The 22,361-nt window shown below is 49.2% G+C and overlaps 1 protein-coding gene across 1 annotated transcript in view; it reads left to right on the top strand.

Moving 5' to 3' along the window:
• Window positions 1–18,197, top strand: part of DNAAF8 (dynein axonemal assembly factor 8) — an 83,565-nt gene extending 65,368 nt beyond the window's left edge. The window contains exons 25-32 of the mRNA XM_042828163.1: window positions 119–288; window positions 4,994–5,189; window positions 8,682–8,776; window positions 10,150–10,270; window positions 12,107–12,318; window positions 13,864–13,949; window positions 17,176–17,245; window positions 18,051–18,197. Coding sequence (XP_042684097.1) covers window positions 119–288; window positions 4,994–5,189; window positions 8,682–8,776; window positions 10,150–10,270; window positions 12,107–12,318; window positions 13,864–13,949; window positions 17,176–17,245; window positions 18,051–18,128 — 1,028 coding nt within the window. The 3' untranslated portion in view covers window positions 18,129–18,197. The remainder of the gene's footprint in view (window positions 1–118; window positions 289–4,993; window positions 5,190–8,681; window positions 8,777–10,149; window positions 10,271–12,106; window positions 12,319–13,863; window positions 13,950–17,175; window positions 17,246–18,050) is intronic.
• Window positions 18,198–22,361: the final 4,164 nt, after the last annotated feature.

Below are 22,361 nucleotides of genomic sequence, written 5' to 3'. Positions count from 1 at the left end.
TATGAACTTCATGCCAGTTTTCTTCTATAGGCGCCTGTCCTGGCTCATACACAGAGTTATCTGTTTTGTCTGTGCTTTTAAGAGCAGCTTTGGGTTTCACCAGTGTGCTTTGTTACAGGAGCCCAGATCCTCTGCACGGTGCTGCTGATCAAACCTGGTGCCTGGAGCCATCATCTTGCAAGGATCCTCCGAAAGCTTGACCTAGAAAAATTCACAGTGGTTGGGATGAAACACGTACAGCTGGAGCCAGACATCGCCTTAGGACTCCTTTCTTCTGAAACAAAACAGGTTTGTTATGAACCTGGCCGTTCTGTGGCCGTGTTTAGGGTTAGAATGGGAAAATATGTTTGCTAGTGAGTAACCCATTCCTGGAAGAGGAAAAACTCCCATCCGGGATTTAGTGGTTATTGTTAGAAGTGAGCTATATAGAACAATCAGATCTGTACAATACCAGGCACAAAGCAAGCTGACATGCTGACAGTTTCTTTTATCGTTCGCCATAAAGAAACAGACCTGGTTTCTCTAAAACAAAAGTTCAGAGGATCTGGGAGCTGCAGACCTCCCAGGAACATTAAATTGCTAATTTATAGTGCTCACTCCTAACTGCAGAACAGGAGTCCCCTGTTTCTTCCCTGCAGTCAATCCAGGTGGAGCATCGTTCAGAGTGTGCTGTGCTCTGCCCATGTGCCTCATTTTCCTTCCGTGTGTTTAAATGTGGGAGCTGGGAAACCTTCTTTGTGCTGCCAGGGCATTTGTACCTCTAGAGCCAGGTTACATTTTGGTACTACATCACATATGCAGTGGAGGCTTTGTTCCAGAAGCCTGTGTTCAAGAGCCTGTAAGAATGACCTGCAAATAGAGAAAACGGGGTTGCTGTTATTTCTGCTGTCTGATAGACAGTGAGGAGGGTTTTAGGGGGGTTTGTCAGCTAAAGATAGACTTGTCTGCTCTTCTGTAGCATTGGGAATTCATTCATCGCCCAACGTGGAAAATACTCATCTGTTATCATCTCAGAATAAAGGTATTGTGGAAGTCAGGAAATGGAAAGCTGAGCATTGCAGAGGAGTTAGATTCCTTTTCTTGAAAAAAAAAATAATCCTAATTTCCTGAAGACACTTAACCAGTTAACTTTTATAGAAAGCAAGCCTTTATTATGGATATTGCTCTTGAGTTAAGTTGGAAGAGTTTAAAGCACACAGTGTAGAAATCACTAATAGATTCTAGAAGAAGACTGGGAACATCTTCAGACAGGGCTCCAACGTCACCATCCATCAGCAAAGATCATTACTTTCTGCATGATAGCAGTGGAACGGGGCAGAAGCACCTGGTTTTTAATTATTCACAGATCTCTGCTGAGGGTGGGACAGTGGCCACTAGAATTGCTGAGGAGGTATTTCCAATAAGGTTCCTAATTGCACAACTAAACACAAAAATACTTAGACCATCATCTGAAACAGAAGGCATTGCATAAAAGCTAAATGTCAACCTCAGGGAGAAATGTAGACATCCATAGGATACATTTGAAGAGAGGTTATTTCAGGAAAAAAGTCTCTTGTTTTCAGAGTTCCCAAACTGAGTGGAGTGGCTGTTGTGCATTGATTCAGTTTCCTTGGAGAGTTGGTGACTGAGTTTAAGAATTGCAGAGTGTTGGGCTTTTGTCCATGGAAAAAAGCAGGGCTTGAAAGTGCACAAATACTGATGATAGGCTGCTTTTAGCAATGGGGAATGGATGGTAGGAAATGCTTTCTGCTGTATGGAGGCTCCTCCTCATTTTTAGAACATACCCAAAGTCTTTCATCACACAGGGCTGAGCTCCCAAGGTAAGCAGAGAGATGGTGTCAGATTAGGGGTTTATTCACTATAAGCAATGCCAGCATCTCCTTCCTCTTTCAAATGTGTGACTTACCTGCACATTGGCCCATATCCTCAGCAACATGCTGTCAGACATCACTGCTTTTTCAACTGCAATGCTAGCATTTAACTTCTAAGCAGCTTCTGGCCTTTGGCCTACAGTAAATAATGGGCTGATGAGGTTACCCAATCACAGGAGATGCAGCAATGCTTTTTACCTGAAAGCTAATGATGATGATCATAAAAACAAAGGTCAGCTAAATAGAGCAGACATTGCCTTCTCAGCTTTTACCATGACCCAATAGCATTAAGATTGTGAGAAGCAACTGCTCCAGAGGCAGTTCTGCTACGGAGGTTTTCCTTTCTGCATTTATTCAGCAGATCCCAAACTCACAGCTGTGGCTGCTAGCTAGAAAGTCTGATTCTACAGCAGGGCTGATCTGCTGCCCTTGGATTACCTGCTCTGACTGCCCATAGCAAGTCCCCAGACTCAGTAACGTGATGGATTCCCTCCAGCCTTGCCTTGCGAGTCTGATGCTGGAAGCAGAAGAACAGTTCTGCTGTTTTTAATCCTGTAGTCCTCTGGAGCCAGCACTCAGCTGGAACTTCCTCTCTGTATGCATCAACAGAATTGCTCACTGAATTCCAGGCAGCTGCAGACGTGCCATCTCGCTGCAGCTGCTCGCTTTGAGGCTGGTGCAGAGGCATGGTTTGGCTGGCAGAGCCCTGCCTGGACCTGGGGGTGCAGCACAGGGAGAGAAGTCACCTTGTCTCACTGACACCATTCTATTCATCAGAAACAACATCATCATGAGCCCGAAGCCTGCTCATTTCCCAGGGAAAAGCTGAAAGAAGGGATACAGAGACAACAGAGATTGTTACATAAACTTAAAGCACTCTGTAGAGTCTGGGACAAAACAATTTTGTTTGTTGCATTCTTTTTAACAGAAACCACCTCTGAACATTTTCTTTTGCAGGTGTGTGAGGTGGAGTTAGAAGGAATGTTGTATCTACAGCTTTGGGAAGTTTGCATGGAGACGTCATCAGTGTTGTGTGTCTCCCCAGCAGAAGTCCTGATGACGTCTTAGAAAAGTGGATTATGTGCATATATTTTACACTATCAAAGTTTTCCAAGCCTAAAGGGCTTACTTAGCATTATACAGAACTGAATTAATGTCACACATTTGCAGTATGCTGTGACATGTGGATGTCTGAGCCCTCATCACAGCACAGCTCTGAAACTTCCCTCTGTGTTCCTCCAGCACAGCTGTCCCTGCTGCCCTTTGTCTTGTGTTCCTATGGGCTGGGATCTCACAAATATCAGAGGTTGTATCAGACCTCTTATCTCAATAACCAGCTTAAGAATGGGGCATCTCAGATCATTCTGCATTTCCAAATACAGAGGAGGAGATTGGGATTGAGCCAATGATTTTTTCTTTATAGCCTGCTTACAAAAAGGCAGTTTAGGGGGAATGTAAGTGAGAGAAGATTTGGGTCAAAGTCAGTGAATGGTTTCATAGGATAGAAAAACAAAAGATGCCTCAAAGTGTTTTATTTTCATATTTTTGAAAGAAAGGATGGGATTTTCTTTTGGAAATGTTTTATCTTGAGAATTGCCATTCTCTGGTGCTTTGAAAAGATTAAAAAAGAGAGGAATGAAAACCTTTGGGGAACTGAATGATGCGATTCAGCTGAATCAAGCAAGAGTTTTTCCTCCAGCTTTTAATTTCTTCACCAATGGCTTTAAAAGTAAAAAATCCATAGCTTGGTTTAGCCAGCAAGCTGCAGATGCTGTTGTGTGTATGCACAGTGCTGGCTGAGATGCTCTGCATGCTGGCATTGCTGCACTTGGTCACTTGGAGGGCAGGGAGGCAGACCTGGGTGCTTCTGCCACTTCTTTAGGATGAAGGGCTCTCAAAGAGCCTACAGCTGCTACAGTGGATCTCACATTTAATGGAAACATCTGCAAAGAAGCTGGCTCTGCAAGGCTTTGTTCAATGAGAATAGCAGGGTCCTGGACTGCTTTGCTCCTTAGCCACCTTCTGCCCTGGGCTCTCGCTGTCTTTCTCAAGAGTTCTCACTCATTATGTCCATCCCTGGCCAACAAATCACTCTCTTGTCACTAGTGCAATGAGTGCTAGTGCTTATTAACACTTATCCTGAATTAAAGATCTCAGGATCCTGCGGCCTGCACAGCTAGGTGAGGAATCTCTTTGCTCAGGGTGAACTGGCAACCTTTGTAAAAGAAAAAAATGGTAGAGAAATTTGCAATGGAGCACACATTATACCAGGGGGAAAGCCAGGAGTTGAGCTGCTTTCTTTCAGCTCCAGTCCAGTGTCCTGTCCTGAGCATCCTTGTTTAAAGCTCGCTATTTCAGTAGCACTGATCCCATCTACTGTATGAAATTCTGCCAGCCAGACTCGCAGCACGGTGTGTATTGGGGCAGTGGGGGGCACTGCTTTCATGAAACTGAGAAAGGAAATTCTGCTACTTATCTTCTTACCTAAGTGGCAGAACTAAATGTGGTTCCTTATCCTAGAACGTATACATGACCATGATGATATTTCTACTGTCCATCACTTTCCTACCCATATGTCACACTGAAGGTGCTGTGAAAAGGGCATCCCACAGATCAGTGGTTGAGCACTGGGCACTGAACTTCAGAGAGACAATTCATCTGTAGCGGGTAAGGACAAATGGCAGCTCCAGCTCTGCTGTCTGTGTTCCAGATGGGAGAACAAGTCACAGCACAAGGCTTCTTTTCCTCTTGGAAACAGGATTTTGTTTCCTTTCTTACTGTGGGGATTTTAGGATATTACTGCAGAAGTTGTGAAAGCTGCTATGGCTAAAATACAAGCTCAGTGCTGAACTTTTCTTCATTCCATGCGTGCCCAGGGTGGGAACTGGGCCTCCCATTTCCTGGTGAATGGCACAGCAGGTACACGAGCTTGGTGGCCATTGCATGTGCTCTGGAAGCTGTGCATGCAGTGGCCACTAGCATGAATGTTGCAAAGGGAAGAGAAAGCAAGGAATAATGTCAGGTCTGTTTGCTTCAGAGGTGGTTTGAGCCAGAGGGTGGGGATCCAGCACTCATCTACTGCATATATTGTAATCTGTTCCCTCTCTGCTATTTCTTTCCAGGATCCTGCTGTTCTAGAAGCTCACTGTACCTACCTTACCTCAGGCACTTCTCTTGTGCTGTGTCTTCAGAGACCAAATGCTGTGAAGAAATTGATCGACATTCTGGGGCCAGAGGACCCTCAAGTAGCCCAAGCCCTAAATCCATGCTTCTGGAGGGCTCAGTATGGCCTCAGCACTGTCCAAAATGGATTTTATGGTAGGTTTTTGTTTAAGAAAAGTCTGAAGGCTCAGATAAGCTAATGGTAAAAACGTAATGTACTGTTACCCTCCTGCACTGTCAGCACAGATCCAGCCTTGGCAGGCAGTAGTGACCATTATTCCCTAGAAAGTTTTGATTGTGTTTTTGGTGGCTGACCTGAGTACATCTCGTGCTATGAAATATTGTCCCAGAAGATATATCAAAAAGTTATCTTCTCAGAACAGCCCCAGATCTGTCTTCCATCAGAACAGATTTCTTTTAATCTCTTCTCCGCTCGGTCATTTTGTGATTTTAGCTTGGTTATTTTGTACTTATCCCCAAGAACCCATTTGTCTCCATGCTTCTGACCCTCTTCCTGGTAACTATATAACTCGCTAGCCGTCTCTCACAGAGGGGTAAAAGACTCCAGGATACCAAGTTCCTGTAATGTCTCAAAACATTAATGGCTGGCTAGAGGGAGGCGATCAAAAATTACTCCCACTGAGGAGAGCAGGTAAACTCAGCTGTTTTCCATTCTGAGAGGCTCTTGCCAGCTGGCACGTCAGCTAGTCAGCATCCTTAATGCTGAACCAGCCACAGTTCCTCCACCAGCAGCAGGAGGAACGAGGATGCTGCCATGATTGGAACGGGAAACAGCTGAGAGTACAGGTGAAGGATGGCAGAATGAGAAGGACTGCTGAAGAGAACCAAGGATATCATAATGGGGGGTCTGGGCTGTTTGGATAAGGAGGAGGAAGGATGTCATTCAAAAATTCATAAGGCATTAAGTGTTATTAATTGACAGCTCGTTAGTAGTTTGTTTTTCTCAATATTGTGCTGGATGTAGTTAAAGGAGTATAAAAATAACGCAATCAATAATTTCCATAAAAACAGTTGAGCTAGCAGAGACTGGATGCTTTTGGTTTCCAAAAGAACTTTCCTGTCAAGATCCATTGGATTAATTGGTGCTCTCTATTACACTCTGTATTGTACTCCCTCTTTTTGTCCATATTGTGGTTTTCCGAGGAGAACTCGCAATCAAGAGCCCACCACATGTAGTTGTGGGAAGAGAATCAACTCCTTGATGTAGAGCTACTTTTTGTCAGATACAGTCATAATCCTTAGGACCAAGACTAAACCGAGAGAGATCTCCCACCACAATTACTCATAGGTTCTCATTTGTGGGAGTGACAGAAGGGCAGGTCTACCTACATAAGAGATGCTCAAGGCTTCTCAGCCAGTACTTTTCCACTATACCCCTGCTTCTTTTGCTCTTAAGATTAATGGATTGTCTTCCTGGGTTGCCTTGAGAATGAGAACTCATCAGTTATGGGTAATATATACCCCAACTTAATATACCCACGCAACACCTGGAGCTTCCCTAGCATAATTCTTCTACAGATTAGTTTACATCAGCAAGGGAAGCTGACTCTCAGCCTGTCTCTCACTCGGAGGTTACAGAGAGCTGTGTGTTAAGGAAGATGTTTTCTGAGAGATTCCCTTCAGATCCCTGCTTCCTTCCACGACTGGGCCAGGCACAGAACTGAGCTGGTTGGCTCCCACCTGCCTGCAGAGACCAGACTGTGCATTAGCATCCCAGCTCTGCGCGTGGCTCACAAAGCCTTAATTGCACACATTCAAGGAAAACGGTTGCAGCTGTAGCTTATGCACACAGCAACTCAAACCCATGAATCTGATCCAGCTGCTACGCCAAGGAGGAGCCTGTCCTTAAGGACCCTTAATGCCTCGCATCTCCTAGAGTTTGTCCTCCAAAGAGGAAGAAATATTTGTGTCCAAGTTAAGCAGGAAACGTCATCAGTGCACAAGTGGTCATCTGGGGGACAGTGGAAGCTTCTTTCCTCGCAGGGAGTGCCGTGTTTCTTTGGTTTTGCTCCAGCTGAGGAAGGTCTCTAGCCTGTGCCATTGTGCTGAAGTGCAGCAAACTCCAGCTGTGTTTCCTCTGGAAGGGACTAGAGAAGTTCTGGTAGGATGAAGGCCAGGTTTGGTGATAACAGTCAAACCAAGTAAAGCTGTTCTAATATTCTGAGGCTCAGCTGTAGAGATAACCCTGCATTCCTTCATCTCTCCGGTGTGTTATGAAATCACTGTGCAGTGCTTCTTCTCGAGCCAAAGAGCTTCTTATACAGCATTACACCTTGAGAAAAGTAAGAGTAAAACGTTGCTAAGAGTAGCACTGGGAACATTTGTGTCCCCTTTGTAATGGCACCAGTGATTTAAACAGGGAAGGTTTGACACAGAGGTACATAAAGCACACAGCATGACTTATACACCAGTGACATATACAATCTCAGGGCTGTAAACTACTGTTAAGCACTCTGGCTATGTGATCTTAGAATTATGGCTGCCCACGCAGGGCTGAGTGCTCTAGGAGTTGTAAGGCACCATTTTTTTTTTAAATGCATAGTTTGCAGAAGTGATAATATTTCAGAATAGATTTGCCTTTTGTGTATTTGTATCCCAGGAGTGTGGATCCATGCCAGCACGCTGACAGTCTGTCTGAACTCTGGTTATTTAGAAATAGCTTTTCCTTCTCAAACGTTTTCCACTCACAAACCTCAAAACCTTCTGAGCAGTGGTTTCTAACACTGTAACTTTATGGAGAAATACTCAGCTGCTGAGCAGGAGGGACCTGTAAGTCACTGAGTTCTGTAATCTATTTCCTCTCATAAGCATTCACCCGAATTTGGGTTGCTGTTAAAGAACTTCTCAGCTGGAAATTTTCATACGTTTTCGATTCTAAATGCAGTCATGCACAGATTGTATCTGTTTGCTCTTGTGCCAGTGCATGTACTGTAAGTAGTTTTCCCTTCTCTGACCTCTTCACCTCGCTGTATTCCTTCTTAGCTTTGTGTTACGTTGGGTTAATCAGGCAGAGGGCTTTAGTTCAGACTCTGCAGATGATTCCCCGCTCCTTCTCTGACCTTCACATTCATTCTTCGTACCTCTTCCAGTCTCAGTCTGCTTTTCAGGACTACAGATGAACGGTGCAATGCACTGCTGTCAGTAGTGTCTCATACTCATCTTTCTTTTGCTCTGTTGTACAGGAGTTACCAACATGGTAGGGGCTTACATTATTCTTATGAAGTACAGCTGGTTTTAGTAACCTGTAGCTCCGTTCCACACGACTAGCCTGACATGATCCAAGAGCATGGGGAGAACAGGGGGTTAGAGGTGGTGTTTACTGACTCCTTAATGTGATTCCCTTCACTACACTGTTAGGAAATAGAGGGAGCCTTATTTACGTGGAGGACAAGGTGAGTGATAATGGAGCAGAATCGAAATACCAAAAATGGAATGCAATGGAATGCAATGGAATTATTCTAAATATAATGGTTTTAAATGTTTGCTATTACTACACAGAACAGCTGGCCTTTAAAGCAATCACTTCAGTAAGTTGCACGCCATCAATCTTTCAGGAGGATGAGTGCGAGTCCAGAGAATGTTTAATTCATGCCCTGAAAGAATCTTCTCATTGTATTTGTCTCTCAGGCTCCAAATCCTACCAAATATCTGTGCGGGATATGAAGCTGTTTTTCCCAGAAGGTCTGTGCTGCGCCGAGTGTCAGACACTGCAGGAGGAAGAGGTAGGATTCTGCCCTTTTCTGAAGGGTCTCCTGCTGTGTCAGAGCCGTGGCTTTGGTCCTGCCAGCCCTTGATTTCCTTCCTCTTACACTTTAGATAATGCTTTCTTGCTGTGTTTCACCGGCTGCTGAGATTTCCTTCTCCTCTGGATGTCCCTGCCACGATGTGCTAACTTTGTATTGACCCAGACAGTCTCAGAGGAAAAGTGCTTTTTCAGATGCATTTGTTCAGTGACCTGTGCTATAAATTCAGGAAGGCTCCGGGCTGTTGCTTTAGAAGCCAAGTTCCTACACTGAGCCAGCATCGCTTTGGAAGCAGGTCATGGGGAACAACACCAACACCACCCATGATAGTTTAGGCATAGCTGACCCACAGGCTGATTGTTACCAGCTTTTCACACGTAGCGTTCAGCAACTGAGATGAAGTGAGACAGCTAATAAAAGAACTCGCTGGCTGCTGAACGTATCCCATGTGTGCACATGCTCCTGGCGTGCAGCACTGCCCCATGGTGTGAGAAGGGTACTGGCCCACATAACCTGCCAACAGAGGTACCAACTCACAGCACTGTAAAGACAGAGCTGTCTCCAATTGGACTCTCCTTGCTGTAAATCACAGGCACAGTTTGCTGCTGGATGCCCACATCTTCCCCTGCCTGTTGAAGGCATAAAGCCCCAGATTCTTGCCTCCTGTATTGTTGGCAGTGCCGAGAAGCCTACCAGCACTTGTACAGCCAGCTCTGCTCTTCTGGCCCTTCACGCAGTGTAGATGCTGGTCTCTGCTTTGAAGTACCCTAATTTGCCAGTGGCTAAAATGAAATGGTAAGTCTTTCCTCTTCAGCTAGTTTTGTACTAGCTAATCACTAGTTGACCACTCTGCTCGGCTTCTTCTCAAAATCAGAGAGTCTGAAGTGCTGAGGTTTGCCCACAAAGGGATGGGATCAAGTAGCAGGCCCCCCTTTGAAGAGCTCCACGATGTGGGCATCCTTCCTCTGTGACTCAGTCTAGAATTATCAGGACTGCACTGTCCTGGGACGCATGGCTGTGACAATTTGTTCCATGACAGAAGGGAGCTGCTACACACTACTTAGGCACTGGGTAAAGACTTGGAGTCCTTGGGTCTCTGGCCTTGAAGAGCTGGGAATGGAGACCTTAGAAAGATGTCTGGATGCAAGATACCACACTTAGTTAAGTCCCAATAAGAAAGAATGCGTGCAAAATGTTCTTTTATCTCCAGACAACAGGAGCACACAACACCAACAAAACCTTCACAGCTTGCCTGAATCAATACTTGAGAAGTGCTGTCTTTCCTGATTAGGTAACAGTGCTCACATGACTTGCCTCTCTCTCTCTCCCTCCCCTCCCCTTGCTTCCTGCAGATCTATAACCTGAAATGTGACCCCATAGTCAGTGTGGAAATCAGCAAGCAGCGCAAAATCATAAAAGGTGGCACAGGAGGGAAGCTCAGTTTGCTGGGCTCTGGGCAACCACGCGATCTTGGTAAGGAAATGCATAACTCTTGTTGTAGATTGAGGCTGTTGTTATTAATTGGATGGCAAGACAAACCATCTGGTGGCAGCAAGATTTGGTATTGACGTCCTTTCAGAAGGGAGCGACAACTCTGAGCTACAACGAACAGCTCTGGTGGAGTTCAGCCAGTTAACTCTTTGCCTGCTGGGCCTTTCTGTCACCACTGCTTTTATGGGTTTAAACATAGGGCTGATGAGAAGTGCTGATCTTGTCACCAGCAGAGGAAAAAGCACTGTCAGCACAGATAACATAAGCAACAGCTGAACTATTACTGTGTGTTTCGCCACAGTGGTTTGCATGTCCATTCAAAGCTCAGGAGTGACCAAGGCACCGCAGTGATGAGCAACAGGGAGACCTTTTGTTCTGGGTGTAAATAAGCAGCAGTTTGTGCAGGGAGTGCTTTTGGCAGCGTGGGCATCCATCTTTTGGGAACGGGTCTGAGATCTCGTTGGGTTCCCACTAGCTGCTGGATGTCTGCCAGCTAAAAAGAACTTCCAATTACTGCTGCTCTGAGTTTGTTTTCGAGTCAGAACTTCAGCAGCAGGCCTGTCAGCTCCCTCAGATGTTGGTAGTTTCTCTGGTTCTTTTCTGCTGACTGTACTTGATAGGTGTGAATACGATGCAGGTTGTGATGCTCTGCTTTTTATGCCAGGAGATGTAACTCTTATATAGATGCTTCCGCATTGGGATCCTGTGGGCTGATCCCAAGCCTTTATACCAAAGTGGTGACCAGGCAAAGTATCCCTGTGGTATTTACAGGGAGCAAAAGTGTCTGGAATTGGATCCTCTGAAGGAGGAATTATCAGTAGGTTCTTTCCATTGCCTTCTGTTGGCTCTGGGCTGTGCCCTGCACATACTTCATGATCCTGGCAAATGATCCTCACCTGAGTAAGGCCATATCTCCTCCTTTTCTTGTGCTCCACACTGATACATCAGAGGTTGGCTGTGTGAAGGTTTAAGACTAAACTGTTGGCTGGGCTGAGATCTATCTTGCAACATTTCTGCCATTCCTAAGCCACTGTATGAACCCTGAAACAAGAGTAATAATAACACTGCAGAGCTGCTTGTGGAAATAGCGTGAGTATTCTGCAGGTTCTGTATGGCTCAATCTGGGAAGCAAATCTCAAAGTATGTGCCCTCAATTTCCTGCTTTGTGAGAATCTCTTTGCTTTGAAGATTTCTGAGCAGAGTGAAAAGGAAACCGGTGTACAGCCCTGATGTGTTTGTGTCTCAGAAAATGTTTTTCAAAGAGCTACTGTCCTGGAAAAGCAAGCACACGTGATGCCTGGGCTGTCAGGCACAATACAGTGAGTGCTGCCAGCAAGCCAGACACATCATTCACTTCGTGGCCTCCTCTTGGACGCTAGAGGTAGCTCTTGCACACGAGGAAACGTCTCCTTTTGGCAAATAATGATCACAAAGCCTAACGGACAGACAGATTTATCGTGGGGAAAATATGAAGTGCATTAAATCTTATGTATGTTGCTGAGAATTACATTTTGGATTATGAAAGCAGCTGGATTAACAGATTTCTTTGCTTGGGAGAAAGTAAGTGGAATAACACCTCCCATAGCAAACCAACAGCTGTCCTTGCCTGACTCCTGGAATGGGGTCACTCCTGCTGCCTGGTGATCTCCAGATACACACAGGCACACAGCTGTTTGGGATGAGCAGCCACACCTGCAAACATCCCAAATGACATAATAATGCCTCTGGTCTCCTGCTTACACGTTTGTGGCGGGGAGGGTTAGCAGTGCAAGGGGGTTGACGTAAAGCATCTGCTGTGTTTTCATCTTTTCCCATCAGATCGGCCGCTCGGTAACCTCTGCCAAACCACCTGCCTCATCCTGCCAGCGATAATCCTCCGGGGCTCAGACCCCCCTTATGTTGAACTGCTCCATCAGCTCACTGGCAAAGGTTTCACGGTGACTGGAGTGCGCCTCACTGTGCTGGATGCACCACAGGCTCACTGCATCTCAGAGATACTGAGCAGAGCCAAGTACGGGGTGGCAGCAAAGGTATGGAGTCTGGATTTACGCTTTGCTTCTTTCCCCGTGGAAGAAGAGCCATTTGATGCAGTGCTGTTCTAGCTCTGAGTAAACCAGCTTCAGCACAGCACTGCAATCTGATCTCTTATGCACTAGTAAGTAATTTGGGCAGTGTGCCTTGCCAGCTTCTCCCTACTTTGTGTTCCTGTATCTCCATTAACTCACAGACACCTGAACTTGACATCGTGATGTGCAAACATAACCTTACTGTGAATGCTACATCCCCTTCAGACATTTTCTTCCATTCACCTCACAGTGCACAGTTGCTGCTGTTATGTATGTTCTGCTGTTGTATCTTGTCTTGTTCTTCCCGATAAATACAGTTTCTATTTCCTTTTCTGTAATCACACTCCATTAATCCTCCTCTACGATGCTAAATAACCCTTCTGCTTTTTGGACGGTGCCCTGGAGTTCTGGGCAGAGATTTCATTTCATCTCTCGTTCCGCTGGTGATGACAACTTGCACTGCAGTCCAGCATGGGGTTTAAGCAAGTGCTCACAGGGTGTAAGCACAAGGTTTGCTTCTGGGGCGAGCCAGTACTTTGCTTTACAGCAGTGCAGCATCGCCCCAGAGCTGTTTTTCTCTTTATGCTTGGTATAAGATAAACCCATCATTCCAGGAACCTTGCTAGAGCAAAGCAGTAAGGGGGAATGTGCAAGAAAACATTGTCAGGAGCAGACAGTAATCAACAGGGGGGAGCTACTTATACTGGCAGTAGCAATCAACAAAGGGCTGTCAGAAGCATGCAGCGGTTCCAGTGAAGAAATAAAATCATTTCAGTTTCCAGCCCATCGGTACTTATGAGTGTCTTAGGTGCAACCTATAATAAAGCAGGTAAGATCTTTTCAGGTTGTGATTTTTGAAACTGACAGCATCCCTTTGAAGTACATCTGTACAGAATAGCAATTACATCCAGCATCCAATTAGTCTGAGCACTGCTTTCTCCCCCTGCAGCTCCCCCGAGGATGCCGTCCCTGCGCACATCTCTCCAGGAAGGACAAAGCCCAGGGGTGCGTGGGAAGGACAGGGCAGCACGGCCCTGCTCCCCTGCTGGCCATGCAAACACGTCCTCCTGTCAGAGATGAATGGCTGTGGGCAGAGCTGGCATGCATCCACCAGGGACTGGCACTGCTGAGCCAAAGGCAAACGTTTACAGCATCTGCTTTCCCTTGCCAGCAGGGCGATGGGCTCCTCCAAGTGAGGAGTGTTTCTGCTGCCGTGTCTCAGGCATGTGCAGTTATGTCCACGTTCCTGCTTCCAGCAGAATTAGTGACTGAGTATCACACCCAAGACCCAGCTTATTTTCACTCTGAGAGGAGAGAGCAGGAGTAACAGCATGCCATAGGAAGGGGTGAACCGCCAGTTCAGACGTGATACTCCTTCAGCGTGAGCCTCTGCTGCTCTCCTTCCTCCCCTCACACAGCAGTTATCTCTGCTGTCAGCAGCTCATCAGTGAGGCTTACAGCCTTATCTAAGCAGAAAGCAAACCAAGGCTGTGCTCTTCTCTCTCTCAGTGCTCCCTCTTAATGGATGGTTTGTGCCTGGTGGTAGCAGCAGAGCGAGACAGCGCAGTCATTGGCTTCGACTCCCTGCTGGACAGGTAAGTGAGGTACAATAACACTTTAACAGCACTTTTTCACCACTGCCTCATTTCTCTACCAGAGGGCGTGTGATCCAAACCAGGACAGCTGACTGCTCTGTAATTCACTTGTGGTTTGGACTCCCACAGTGTTTGGTGCCACTCAAAGGCAACGTGTTCCTCTGAAGGAAGGCACGTCACAAGCACGAGGGATGGTTGGACTAAGTGGTCCTAGTTATCTTTCCAGCCTTAATGATTCTATGATTGTTTTAAGCCATGTTGTTTTCAACGTACTGACACATCACAGTGTTCCTTAGGCTGAAGTCACACTCAGGATGCTAGCTAGTGAGTTGTATGCTTTGTTAAGGGCTCAGAGTGTCTGTAAGGCTTGGCAGCATGGTTCCAAAATGCAGGGAATTCTCTGAGATAAGGGCTCACGTTGGGAATAGACCTGCTGAGTCGATACAATTCCTAGGAGAAATATCTTAGCAGATTCTGTTTGCTGTGAAGAAAAAAAAATTGTTTAAAATAAACGCCAGAGAGCAAAATCAGAAATCAGCCTCGTGAATAAATCACCAGAAACGCTGGATTTATGAGCCTGATAAAACAAACAGAACCCCTCTACAGGGACTGATTAGTGAAGCAGGCTGATTATCAGGCCAATTAACCCACTGCCTCCCAGAGGGAAAGTTTCCATGCACAGGGGGTGGTATTTAGGAACGAAGAGAGCCGTCAGGAGCCCCAGAGATCACTGCTGAGGAGGTTCTAGGAGAGGGCTGTCAGTGGGGCCAGGAGGCAGCACAGCATCCCCCACCTCTTTGTTTTGCTGTCGGAGTCTGGGTGCGACCTGCAGCACAGCACCTCTGCCTGCTGTAGGTTTACCTTGGCCTGCTGTTGTGTGCGTGCATCCTGGAGGCACTCCCACGGGGCAGGAGCTGCTCTGCCATCAGCCCTGCTGCCAGAACTCGTGCAACCATTTGAAACCAGTTCTACAAAAATACTCTTTGTTCTGGATGGTGCTGGTGGAAGGGAGGGGCAGCGGGGTGTTGCGCAGGGCTGGGAGGTGGAGAGGCACAGATCCTTGGCTAGATCAGCTCCAGCCAGCAGTGCCCTGCTCCACCATTAGCCATCAGATGGCTTAAAGTCAGCTTTACAGACGTCTCTGCGAGCCAACCTGACTGAAGCGGTGTCTCACAAGGACACTTCATGCTAAGGCATCTTCACTGCCTAGTTTATAAACATTTCAGAGTAACATCTGAGGTTAATTGCACTTATGCCTCCATCAGCAGGAGCCACGTGACCTCTCCTGCACTGAATACATCACCATGTATCTGTATCACTGCTGTGGCCCAGGATCCCAGTACCTGCCCTGGCTCTGCTGCACTGCTGAAGCACTGCAGTGAGGGAGGTTATTTTCCTGCCCTGGGATCCAGTTTGTAGCTGAGCCACGTCACTTAGGCACTGTGCCATGGGGAGAGACACGGCCATCCGTGGGGATGTGATGGCAGAGCAGGGCTGTGATGAGAAGGAATCAGGTGCTGAATGAACAAAGCAGGCTTGGCTAGTGCAGCTGCTTGTTCTGAGCCTGCTGGAGCTTTGCTGTGCCAGCTCTGTCTGTGGCATGTGAAGAGAACACTCGGAGGATGCGCCGTGAGGAGCAGTTCCTTAAGGGCAGCTGCAGGCTCTCATACTGTGTGGTGGTGTTCAGCAGCAGCAGCACCCACCCTGTGCACTCTGCCCATTCTCTGGGTGTCTTGAAGGGATTCTTTCTGCACCAAAGTGCAGGAAGAACACAGGAGGGGACAACTTACACAGGTGGGGGCACAAAAGCAGTCTGTGAGCTTGGTTGACTGCGAAGAGCGAAGCCAGAGTGAGATGTAGGAGGATGCCAAGGGCAATTTGCAGGGCAGTGGAGTCAGGTGTTCGGAAGAGGTGAGGGGAAGGGAACCACAGCCTTGGAACAGTGGGACCAGGGCAGATCCTGGGGGAGGAAGTGACACAATCCTACCTACAGACAAGGAAAACAGATGCGAGAGTTGCCTTTCTAGTTCTGCCAGCACTCAGATGCCTAGGTCTCCATTAGAAAGCATTTGAATTTCCCCTGTCATAACTTGTTTTTAAAGCCAGATTTCCTAGCTGCAGGGTGGCAGAGGGAAGGATTTACAAGCAGGCTCAAAGCAACAACTTGGAGAAAAGCTCTGCTTGGTGTGCGTGGCAAACCACATGTAGTCGCCTTAATAAGAGATGCTGTTTTATAGTGACCACAGCAGAAATTACTCCTTTGTGGTTGTCTGAGCTCTCATAAAGCACTTCCAGGTGCTGCTAAGATTGCTGGGACCCACCTGTGTTGTGTAGGGTCCCCAGGAATTCAGCTGGCTTGAGTTGTGCTGAGCTCCATCAGCAATGCTGGCCTGAAGCACACCCAAACCCTGGCTGCAGGGGAAGAAAATCGGAGTGCAGGCAATCAGAGCCAGCTCCAAGTGCAAAGGAACTTAGCTGGATGTTGTGCTGTCTGCTGAAACGTTCTTACCAAGTGTTAATTGCTGTTAGCAGGGAGCGATGTTATCCCTATAGGAGGCTCATCTCTGGGAGGCTTTGGAGGGAAAGGAGGTTTAGAAATCAAAAGAGGAACGTGCAGGATGTGAAATCCTGGGGCTGATGGAAACCACTGGAGGGAAAACTGTTGCTGAGTGCAGGAGCTGGGTGTGGGGGCAGGGAGCTGGAAGCACTTCCAGGGGCTGAAGGCTCTGCCCGTGCATGGGGTTGGCTAGGAAAGCAATTTTGAGCTTTGTGTCTTGCCTTGAGATGTCTCTAATATGTCTTGTGGTCAATTTGTGTGATTTAAAGGGGACCAAAGCACGAGGTGAGCAGTGCAGTCCGCCCTGCTGTGAGGGGCAGCGCGGGAAGCCTTCAGTGCCTGGGAAAACACATTGGTGGTCTTTGGTGAGCAAAAGGCCCTTGCACAGACCTGGCATATCTGGATGTGTGCGTATTCCCACTGCCCCACAGACCCCATTATGCAACGGGTCATTACTGTTTGTTTGGAGGCTTATATTTTAAGAATCCAAATCCATTTATACAAAGCTTTGTAAAACCCAGGATTTAGCTGTGTAAAGAAGTTCAGTAACAGATGCACGCGGCCAGAGCTGCTGGCACTGAGCGTAGCCCTGCCTAAAGCTGGGTCATCAGCAGTTTCAACAGCTTAGATGGCAAAATAACTCTGCCTTCCCTTTGTCTTTACCCCCAGTGTGCGTTGGCAGAAGCAGTCGGTGCTGGACATGGCGCAGCATCTCCTCTATCCTCAAAATGAGAAACAGGCAAGTAGAGATGGTTATGGAATAGATGGACCTTTTGTGTCCCTGTGGTGAATGAAGCTTATCCAGAGGGGTCGGATTTTAAAAGAAAATGTCAGTTGGGTTGTGTGGCTCTGGAGGAGCAGCCCAGCTGGCAGCGGGGCAGAGCTCAGACTGAGCCATTCCTGGGGCAGTGCAGGCTGCAGGGCTTCTCCCTGGGGCTGCAGGAAGCACAGCAGTGAGCCCTGGCTCTCTTCAAAGGACCCTTTTGCTCCCAGGTCCACAGTGGGTTTGGAAATCACAGAGCCGGGTCTGTGCACCTGGGAATGGCTGCAGCTCAAAAGATGTCCCTAGAAACTGTGTTTGATCCTCTGATCTCTTGCTAACGAGTTTATGAAATGTCAGCCAGGCTTTCCAGGTTACAGCTAATGAGCAACACCATGATATCAGGCAAAGTTCAGAGGGTTAAGTGAGCACAGATTGGAAATCCTCACGGTCTGAGTGGTGTTCACTGGTGGAGCCACGCCATGGGAGAGAAAAGGAACTTCATACCGACTCCCAGTGTGATCTGGGAATAGGAAATAGGATGAGAATTCAGATTTCCAGATGGAGACTGTTACAGCTGTACCTGGAGAGCTTCTCCCTGCGTGCAGCTGGGGATGGGGCCGTGGGGTGGGACCTACCACCAATAGAGGGGCAGAAGAGAGGAGGTAACACCCCGTGGGGGAATCACAGAACCATAGGACAGCTTGGGTGGGAAGGGGTCTGCAGGGAGTTTCTTTGCAATGCACAAAATTCACAGCTCTCCTTTTCCTTCTTGTCTCCTCAGGCTGAAGAGCTGCTCTGTTGTCTTTTTGACTCCCTGACATCTGACAGCACCTTCCGCATTGAATCCCAGAGCTGCTAGCTGCTGGTCACAGCCCCCAGGTAGCCTGTGGGCCAGTGATATTGCAGGGGGTGTCTGTGCAGGTGGGCACAAAGCTGCTTCCAGCCTCCAGGAGCACCAGCTCCTGTTTGTCATTATAATAAATTCTGAAGCATCCTGTTAGATGAATGAGCGTGGTGAAGGATCAGCGCCCAGGAACAAATCCTCCTGAACTGCAGCATAATTTCTAATGGAGTGCATTCATGATCTGCTTGTGATCATGGAGGATTCATCGGACTGGGTTAAAAATCAGGAGGTAAACACGGGGGCAGAGGTTCTCTGCTGTCTCACTCTCGAGCACATCGAGACTCCATGTTCTGATGCTACTGTGGCCTTTGAACTGAAGACAGAACCCCAGTAAATGGCATGCAGATAAAAGGAGGGAGATGGGCTCCCCTGGGAGCTGAGAGTTGAGGGAGGCTGGAAGCTGGGCAGCCCAGCATTCACGTGTCCTGCTCCCTGGCCCTGCTGCCAGCTGTGTGCCCACCCAGCTGCCCAGGCTGCCTGCTGGGGCCGTGCATCCCCTGGAGAGAAGCTGTGGGCTCTGTGTGCCAGCTGTCCCCATCCCTTGGGGTCCCAGGAGCTGCTGTGACCCAAGGCCTGTGCAGCTCCTGCAGCTCAGTAAGTAGGTCATCTTGCTGCACTCCAGCGCGCTTCTGTCGTGCCTGCGAGCCACACACAGCTTTGAAACAAATGAGAAAGAAAAGGATGCTGAGGTGAACCCCATCTGCAAACACAGTGGGAGCCGTGCCTCAGTTTCCCAGTCGTGAAACTGCCTCACGCCTCGGACACCACAACAGAAACGGGGCAGCACTGGGTGCTTTGGGAGCATCCTCAGTCCTTATTGTAACGCCCGGCTAATGAGGCTCGGCAGGATGCACAGAGCAGGGAAAACATCATCCTCCAGTATTTCCAAAATGCTGGCATCCCATCATGGGCTCAGCAGCCGTTCCTGAGCACCCCTCTGCTCTCTGGAGAGCTGCAGGGCCCCATCCTGCTGCCCAGTGCCACAAACAGCTGCAGCTCAGCCGTCCTTCCTGCAAACCGCCCCAGGGCCACCAGGATCTGCTCCTCGGAGCTGAGGAGTGAATTAAGGATGGCTGGAATGAGGAGAAAGGCAGATCCGATTGGAGATTGCCAGCTTTGCAGCTGGCTCCTACTTGCAAACAATCCATTTAGCTTATGAAAGCAAGGAATTGAGTACAAAACCCCCTAGATTGTTTGCTTCCTAGAGAAAGAAAAGAAAAGAAATGGAATTTAGATTAAAAATTATGCAGAATAGCATTAATTCCCCACCCTCCCGTGCCTCCCCTCTAGCTGGAAAACCAGAGCTCATCAGAATTTGGCATTGTTCCGCTGCCAGCATGGAGCTGCCTCAATGGAGGAGATAACATACAGGAGGTGGCACTCGCTGTTAACTCCTTCGGGCCCTGCAGGGCCGTGTCCCCTCCCCACCCTGCGCCGGCTGTGGGGAAGCAGAGCTCTCACCTTGTCTCCTTCCATCCTATCTATTCCCGCAAAGCTGATGTCCCCGTGCACCAGGCCTGGTTTGTGGCTTTAGGTGATGCCCAGTGCCATCATGAGTGCAAACAACAAGGAAGAACTCAAAATTAATGAGCAACCGGAGTGCAGCGTTCAGATGTTCCACTTTCACGTCCCCTCTCCACCGTAACTCAGCTGAATGAAGCAGCTCTGCAAGCAGGTGCCACCTGGCATTGAAACACTGAATGTGGGGATTGGATTTGGGCCGGAATGATGTTGGTTTTTTTGTAATATTTACATTATTCACCCCCCAGAAAGCAGTTCCTACCCCAGCCCTGTGCAGCACCAGAGCTGTATCCCAGCCCCTCCCAGAGCTCCGAGGGAGCAGAGCAGAGCTCCCTGCCCAGCTCTGACCCTGCAGCACAGCTGTGCCGTCGCTCTGCTGCTTGCAGCAGCATCTGCACAGTTTTAGGTCATCCTTGCTGCCCAATTCACGTTGCACTGCCAGCAGAGGTGAAGGAGCACACGCTGCCCCTGGAGGCACACGCTGGCCACGGCATTGCCTTCACCTGCCGGCTACATCCATCCATCCAGGGGCACTGGAGGATGCAGGACTCCACGGGGACGTGGCACAGCACAGACCTGCAGCATCCTGGAGCTGCCGCCTCCCCCACCGACCCAGGCTGAGGCCACGGGGCGGGCAGCAGCCCCTCTTCATCTCATCTCCCCGCGGCATCGCTGCAGCAGGAGCTGCTGGTTAATTGGCACTTGGCAATTCCCCGTGGACAGGGACTGGAGGAGCACAAAGGGCGATTTGTCTGCAGGGCTGCGAGCTTTGATAAAGCAGAGCTGGGGATGACTCAGATGTGGGTAATTAAAGCAGTTGAGGCTCTGGTAGAGATATCGGCTCTGAGCTCCTTCAGCTGCTGGAACTGGGGCGCACCGAGCCCAGGGCTGGCAGGGCCACGAGCCGATGGCACCGCTGCTCCCTGAGCCTGAGCGCAGCCCAGCGCCCTGCTGGGCACACGGATGGGGCCGGGGGCTGCGTCCTGTGCTGCTCCATGTGCTGCTGCTCCGGGCTGAGCTGCTGTAGCTGGCAGACTTCGCTGGGTGGGCAGCAGGAAGCGCAGGCCCTCCATCCTTCCTCCATCCTGGCCGCACAGCGGTGCTCGTCCTGCACAGCCCATCAGCCAACACCTCGCTGTTTTGAAGCCTGTCTGGATATGAGGCGCAGCCCACGGACCCAACCTGGCCTCATCTCTCCCATCCCTGCCTCGTGCCTGGTGTGGCACTGCTGCACCCCGCTCTGTGCTCCTGGGAAAGGCTCCTCAGGAGCCCCCGGGTTGTGGCACAGCCGGGCCAGTCCCACAGGGCTGTGGGAGCTGCACCTCTCCAGCCCGGAGGAGCTGGAAGGAGGGAATGCGGGGAACACAGCTCACTGTTAGCCAGCGCTGGGAGCTGGGCGGCCGGGCAGGTGCAAGGCTGGAGGTGATGGATGCTTCCGTGAGGGGAGTGCTGATGGGCAGCAGGAAGAAGCTCTGTGCGAGGAGGTGCAGCCCCAGGAGAGAGAGCTGAGATGTGTGTGTATGTGTGCACCTGTCCCTGGAGGTGTTCGGGGCTGCTGTGACTGCTCTGCATCCATCCCTGCTCCATTCCCTTCTCCCTGACTGGAGCTCCACCTATCCATCTGTCCATCTGTCTGCCTGTCCATCCACCTGTCCGTCCATCCATCCATCCATTGACCTGTCTGACATCCGTCCCACCCTCCAGCAGGAGCTGCCTCCTCCAGCACGGGCTCTGCTCTCCCTCAGAGCTGCTCTCCCCCCTCAGCACTCAGCCCTGGGATCCAGGTGGGCGCAGAGGAGCCCCTGCCAGCAGTGGGACGCAGTGCTGCCCGTGCCCCAGCCTTTGGCAGTGAGTTGTGGGCCGTGAGGCTGACCCAAATGCTTGCACCTGTGCTGGACTACGGAGTGCATTTGGAAGCTGAGCAGAGGGGCTGTGCAGCCCTCCCACCTCACCTGTGAGCTTTTGTGCCAAAGTCTCTTTCCATGGCGGTACCTCCAGGGCTGCAAACAATGAACATCCATCTGAAGCGTGCTCTGGAGGTGTTCTGGCTGGCTGTAAGCCCCCAAGGTGTTACAGATGGTGTAGGCTGCTTATTAAAGCCCCCATCCCTTCCCATTACATCTCCCATCCCATCCTGCAGCATCTCCCATCCCTGCCGACGTCTCCCAGCTTCGCCAAGGCTGGGATGCAGCAGTTGCCATGGCAACATGGGAGACCGATGGAGCTGGAGCCCACAGTTGAGATGTTTGGGCTGCAGGGGGGGGGCTGTGCTGGAGGTGTTCCCTCATCCCCTCATGCCTGCCCTGGGTCTCATTGCACCCTGAAACTTGTCAACCCCCCCCCCAAAAAAGCCCACTGACAAAGCTCCAATTTTTTTTCAGCCCAAGAATGCTATTGGAAAAAAAAAAAAAAAAAGTCAATTTTCTACTTTTTTTAGAGGAAAATTTTCAAAACTCATATAATTGCAGCCAGGTTAGGGGTGTCAGCAGCCTCCTGGGTGCCTCTGCCCTGCACCAAAATCCGCCTGAGCCCAAAGGGAGCACCAACGGAGCCTGGGGATGTTCATAGGGCTGCTTCCACTGGGCATGGAGGTGGGGTGGAATGGGATGGAGTGGGATGGGATAGGATGGGATGGGATGGGATGGGATGGGATGGGATGGGATGGGA

This window comes from Centrocercus urophasianus, unplaced genomic scaffold (assembly GCF_019232065.1).
Source record: "Centrocercus urophasianus isolate 14NV4802_14NV808 unplaced genomic scaffold, USGS_Curo_1.0 seq_29, whole genome shotgun sequence".
NCBI classification, from domain to species: domain Eukaryota; kingdom Metazoa; phylum Chordata; class Aves; order Galliformes; family Phasianidae; genus Centrocercus; species Centrocercus urophasianus.
Note: the sequence above shows the minus strand (reverse complement) of the source record. Positions and strands in the feature narration are given on the sequence as shown.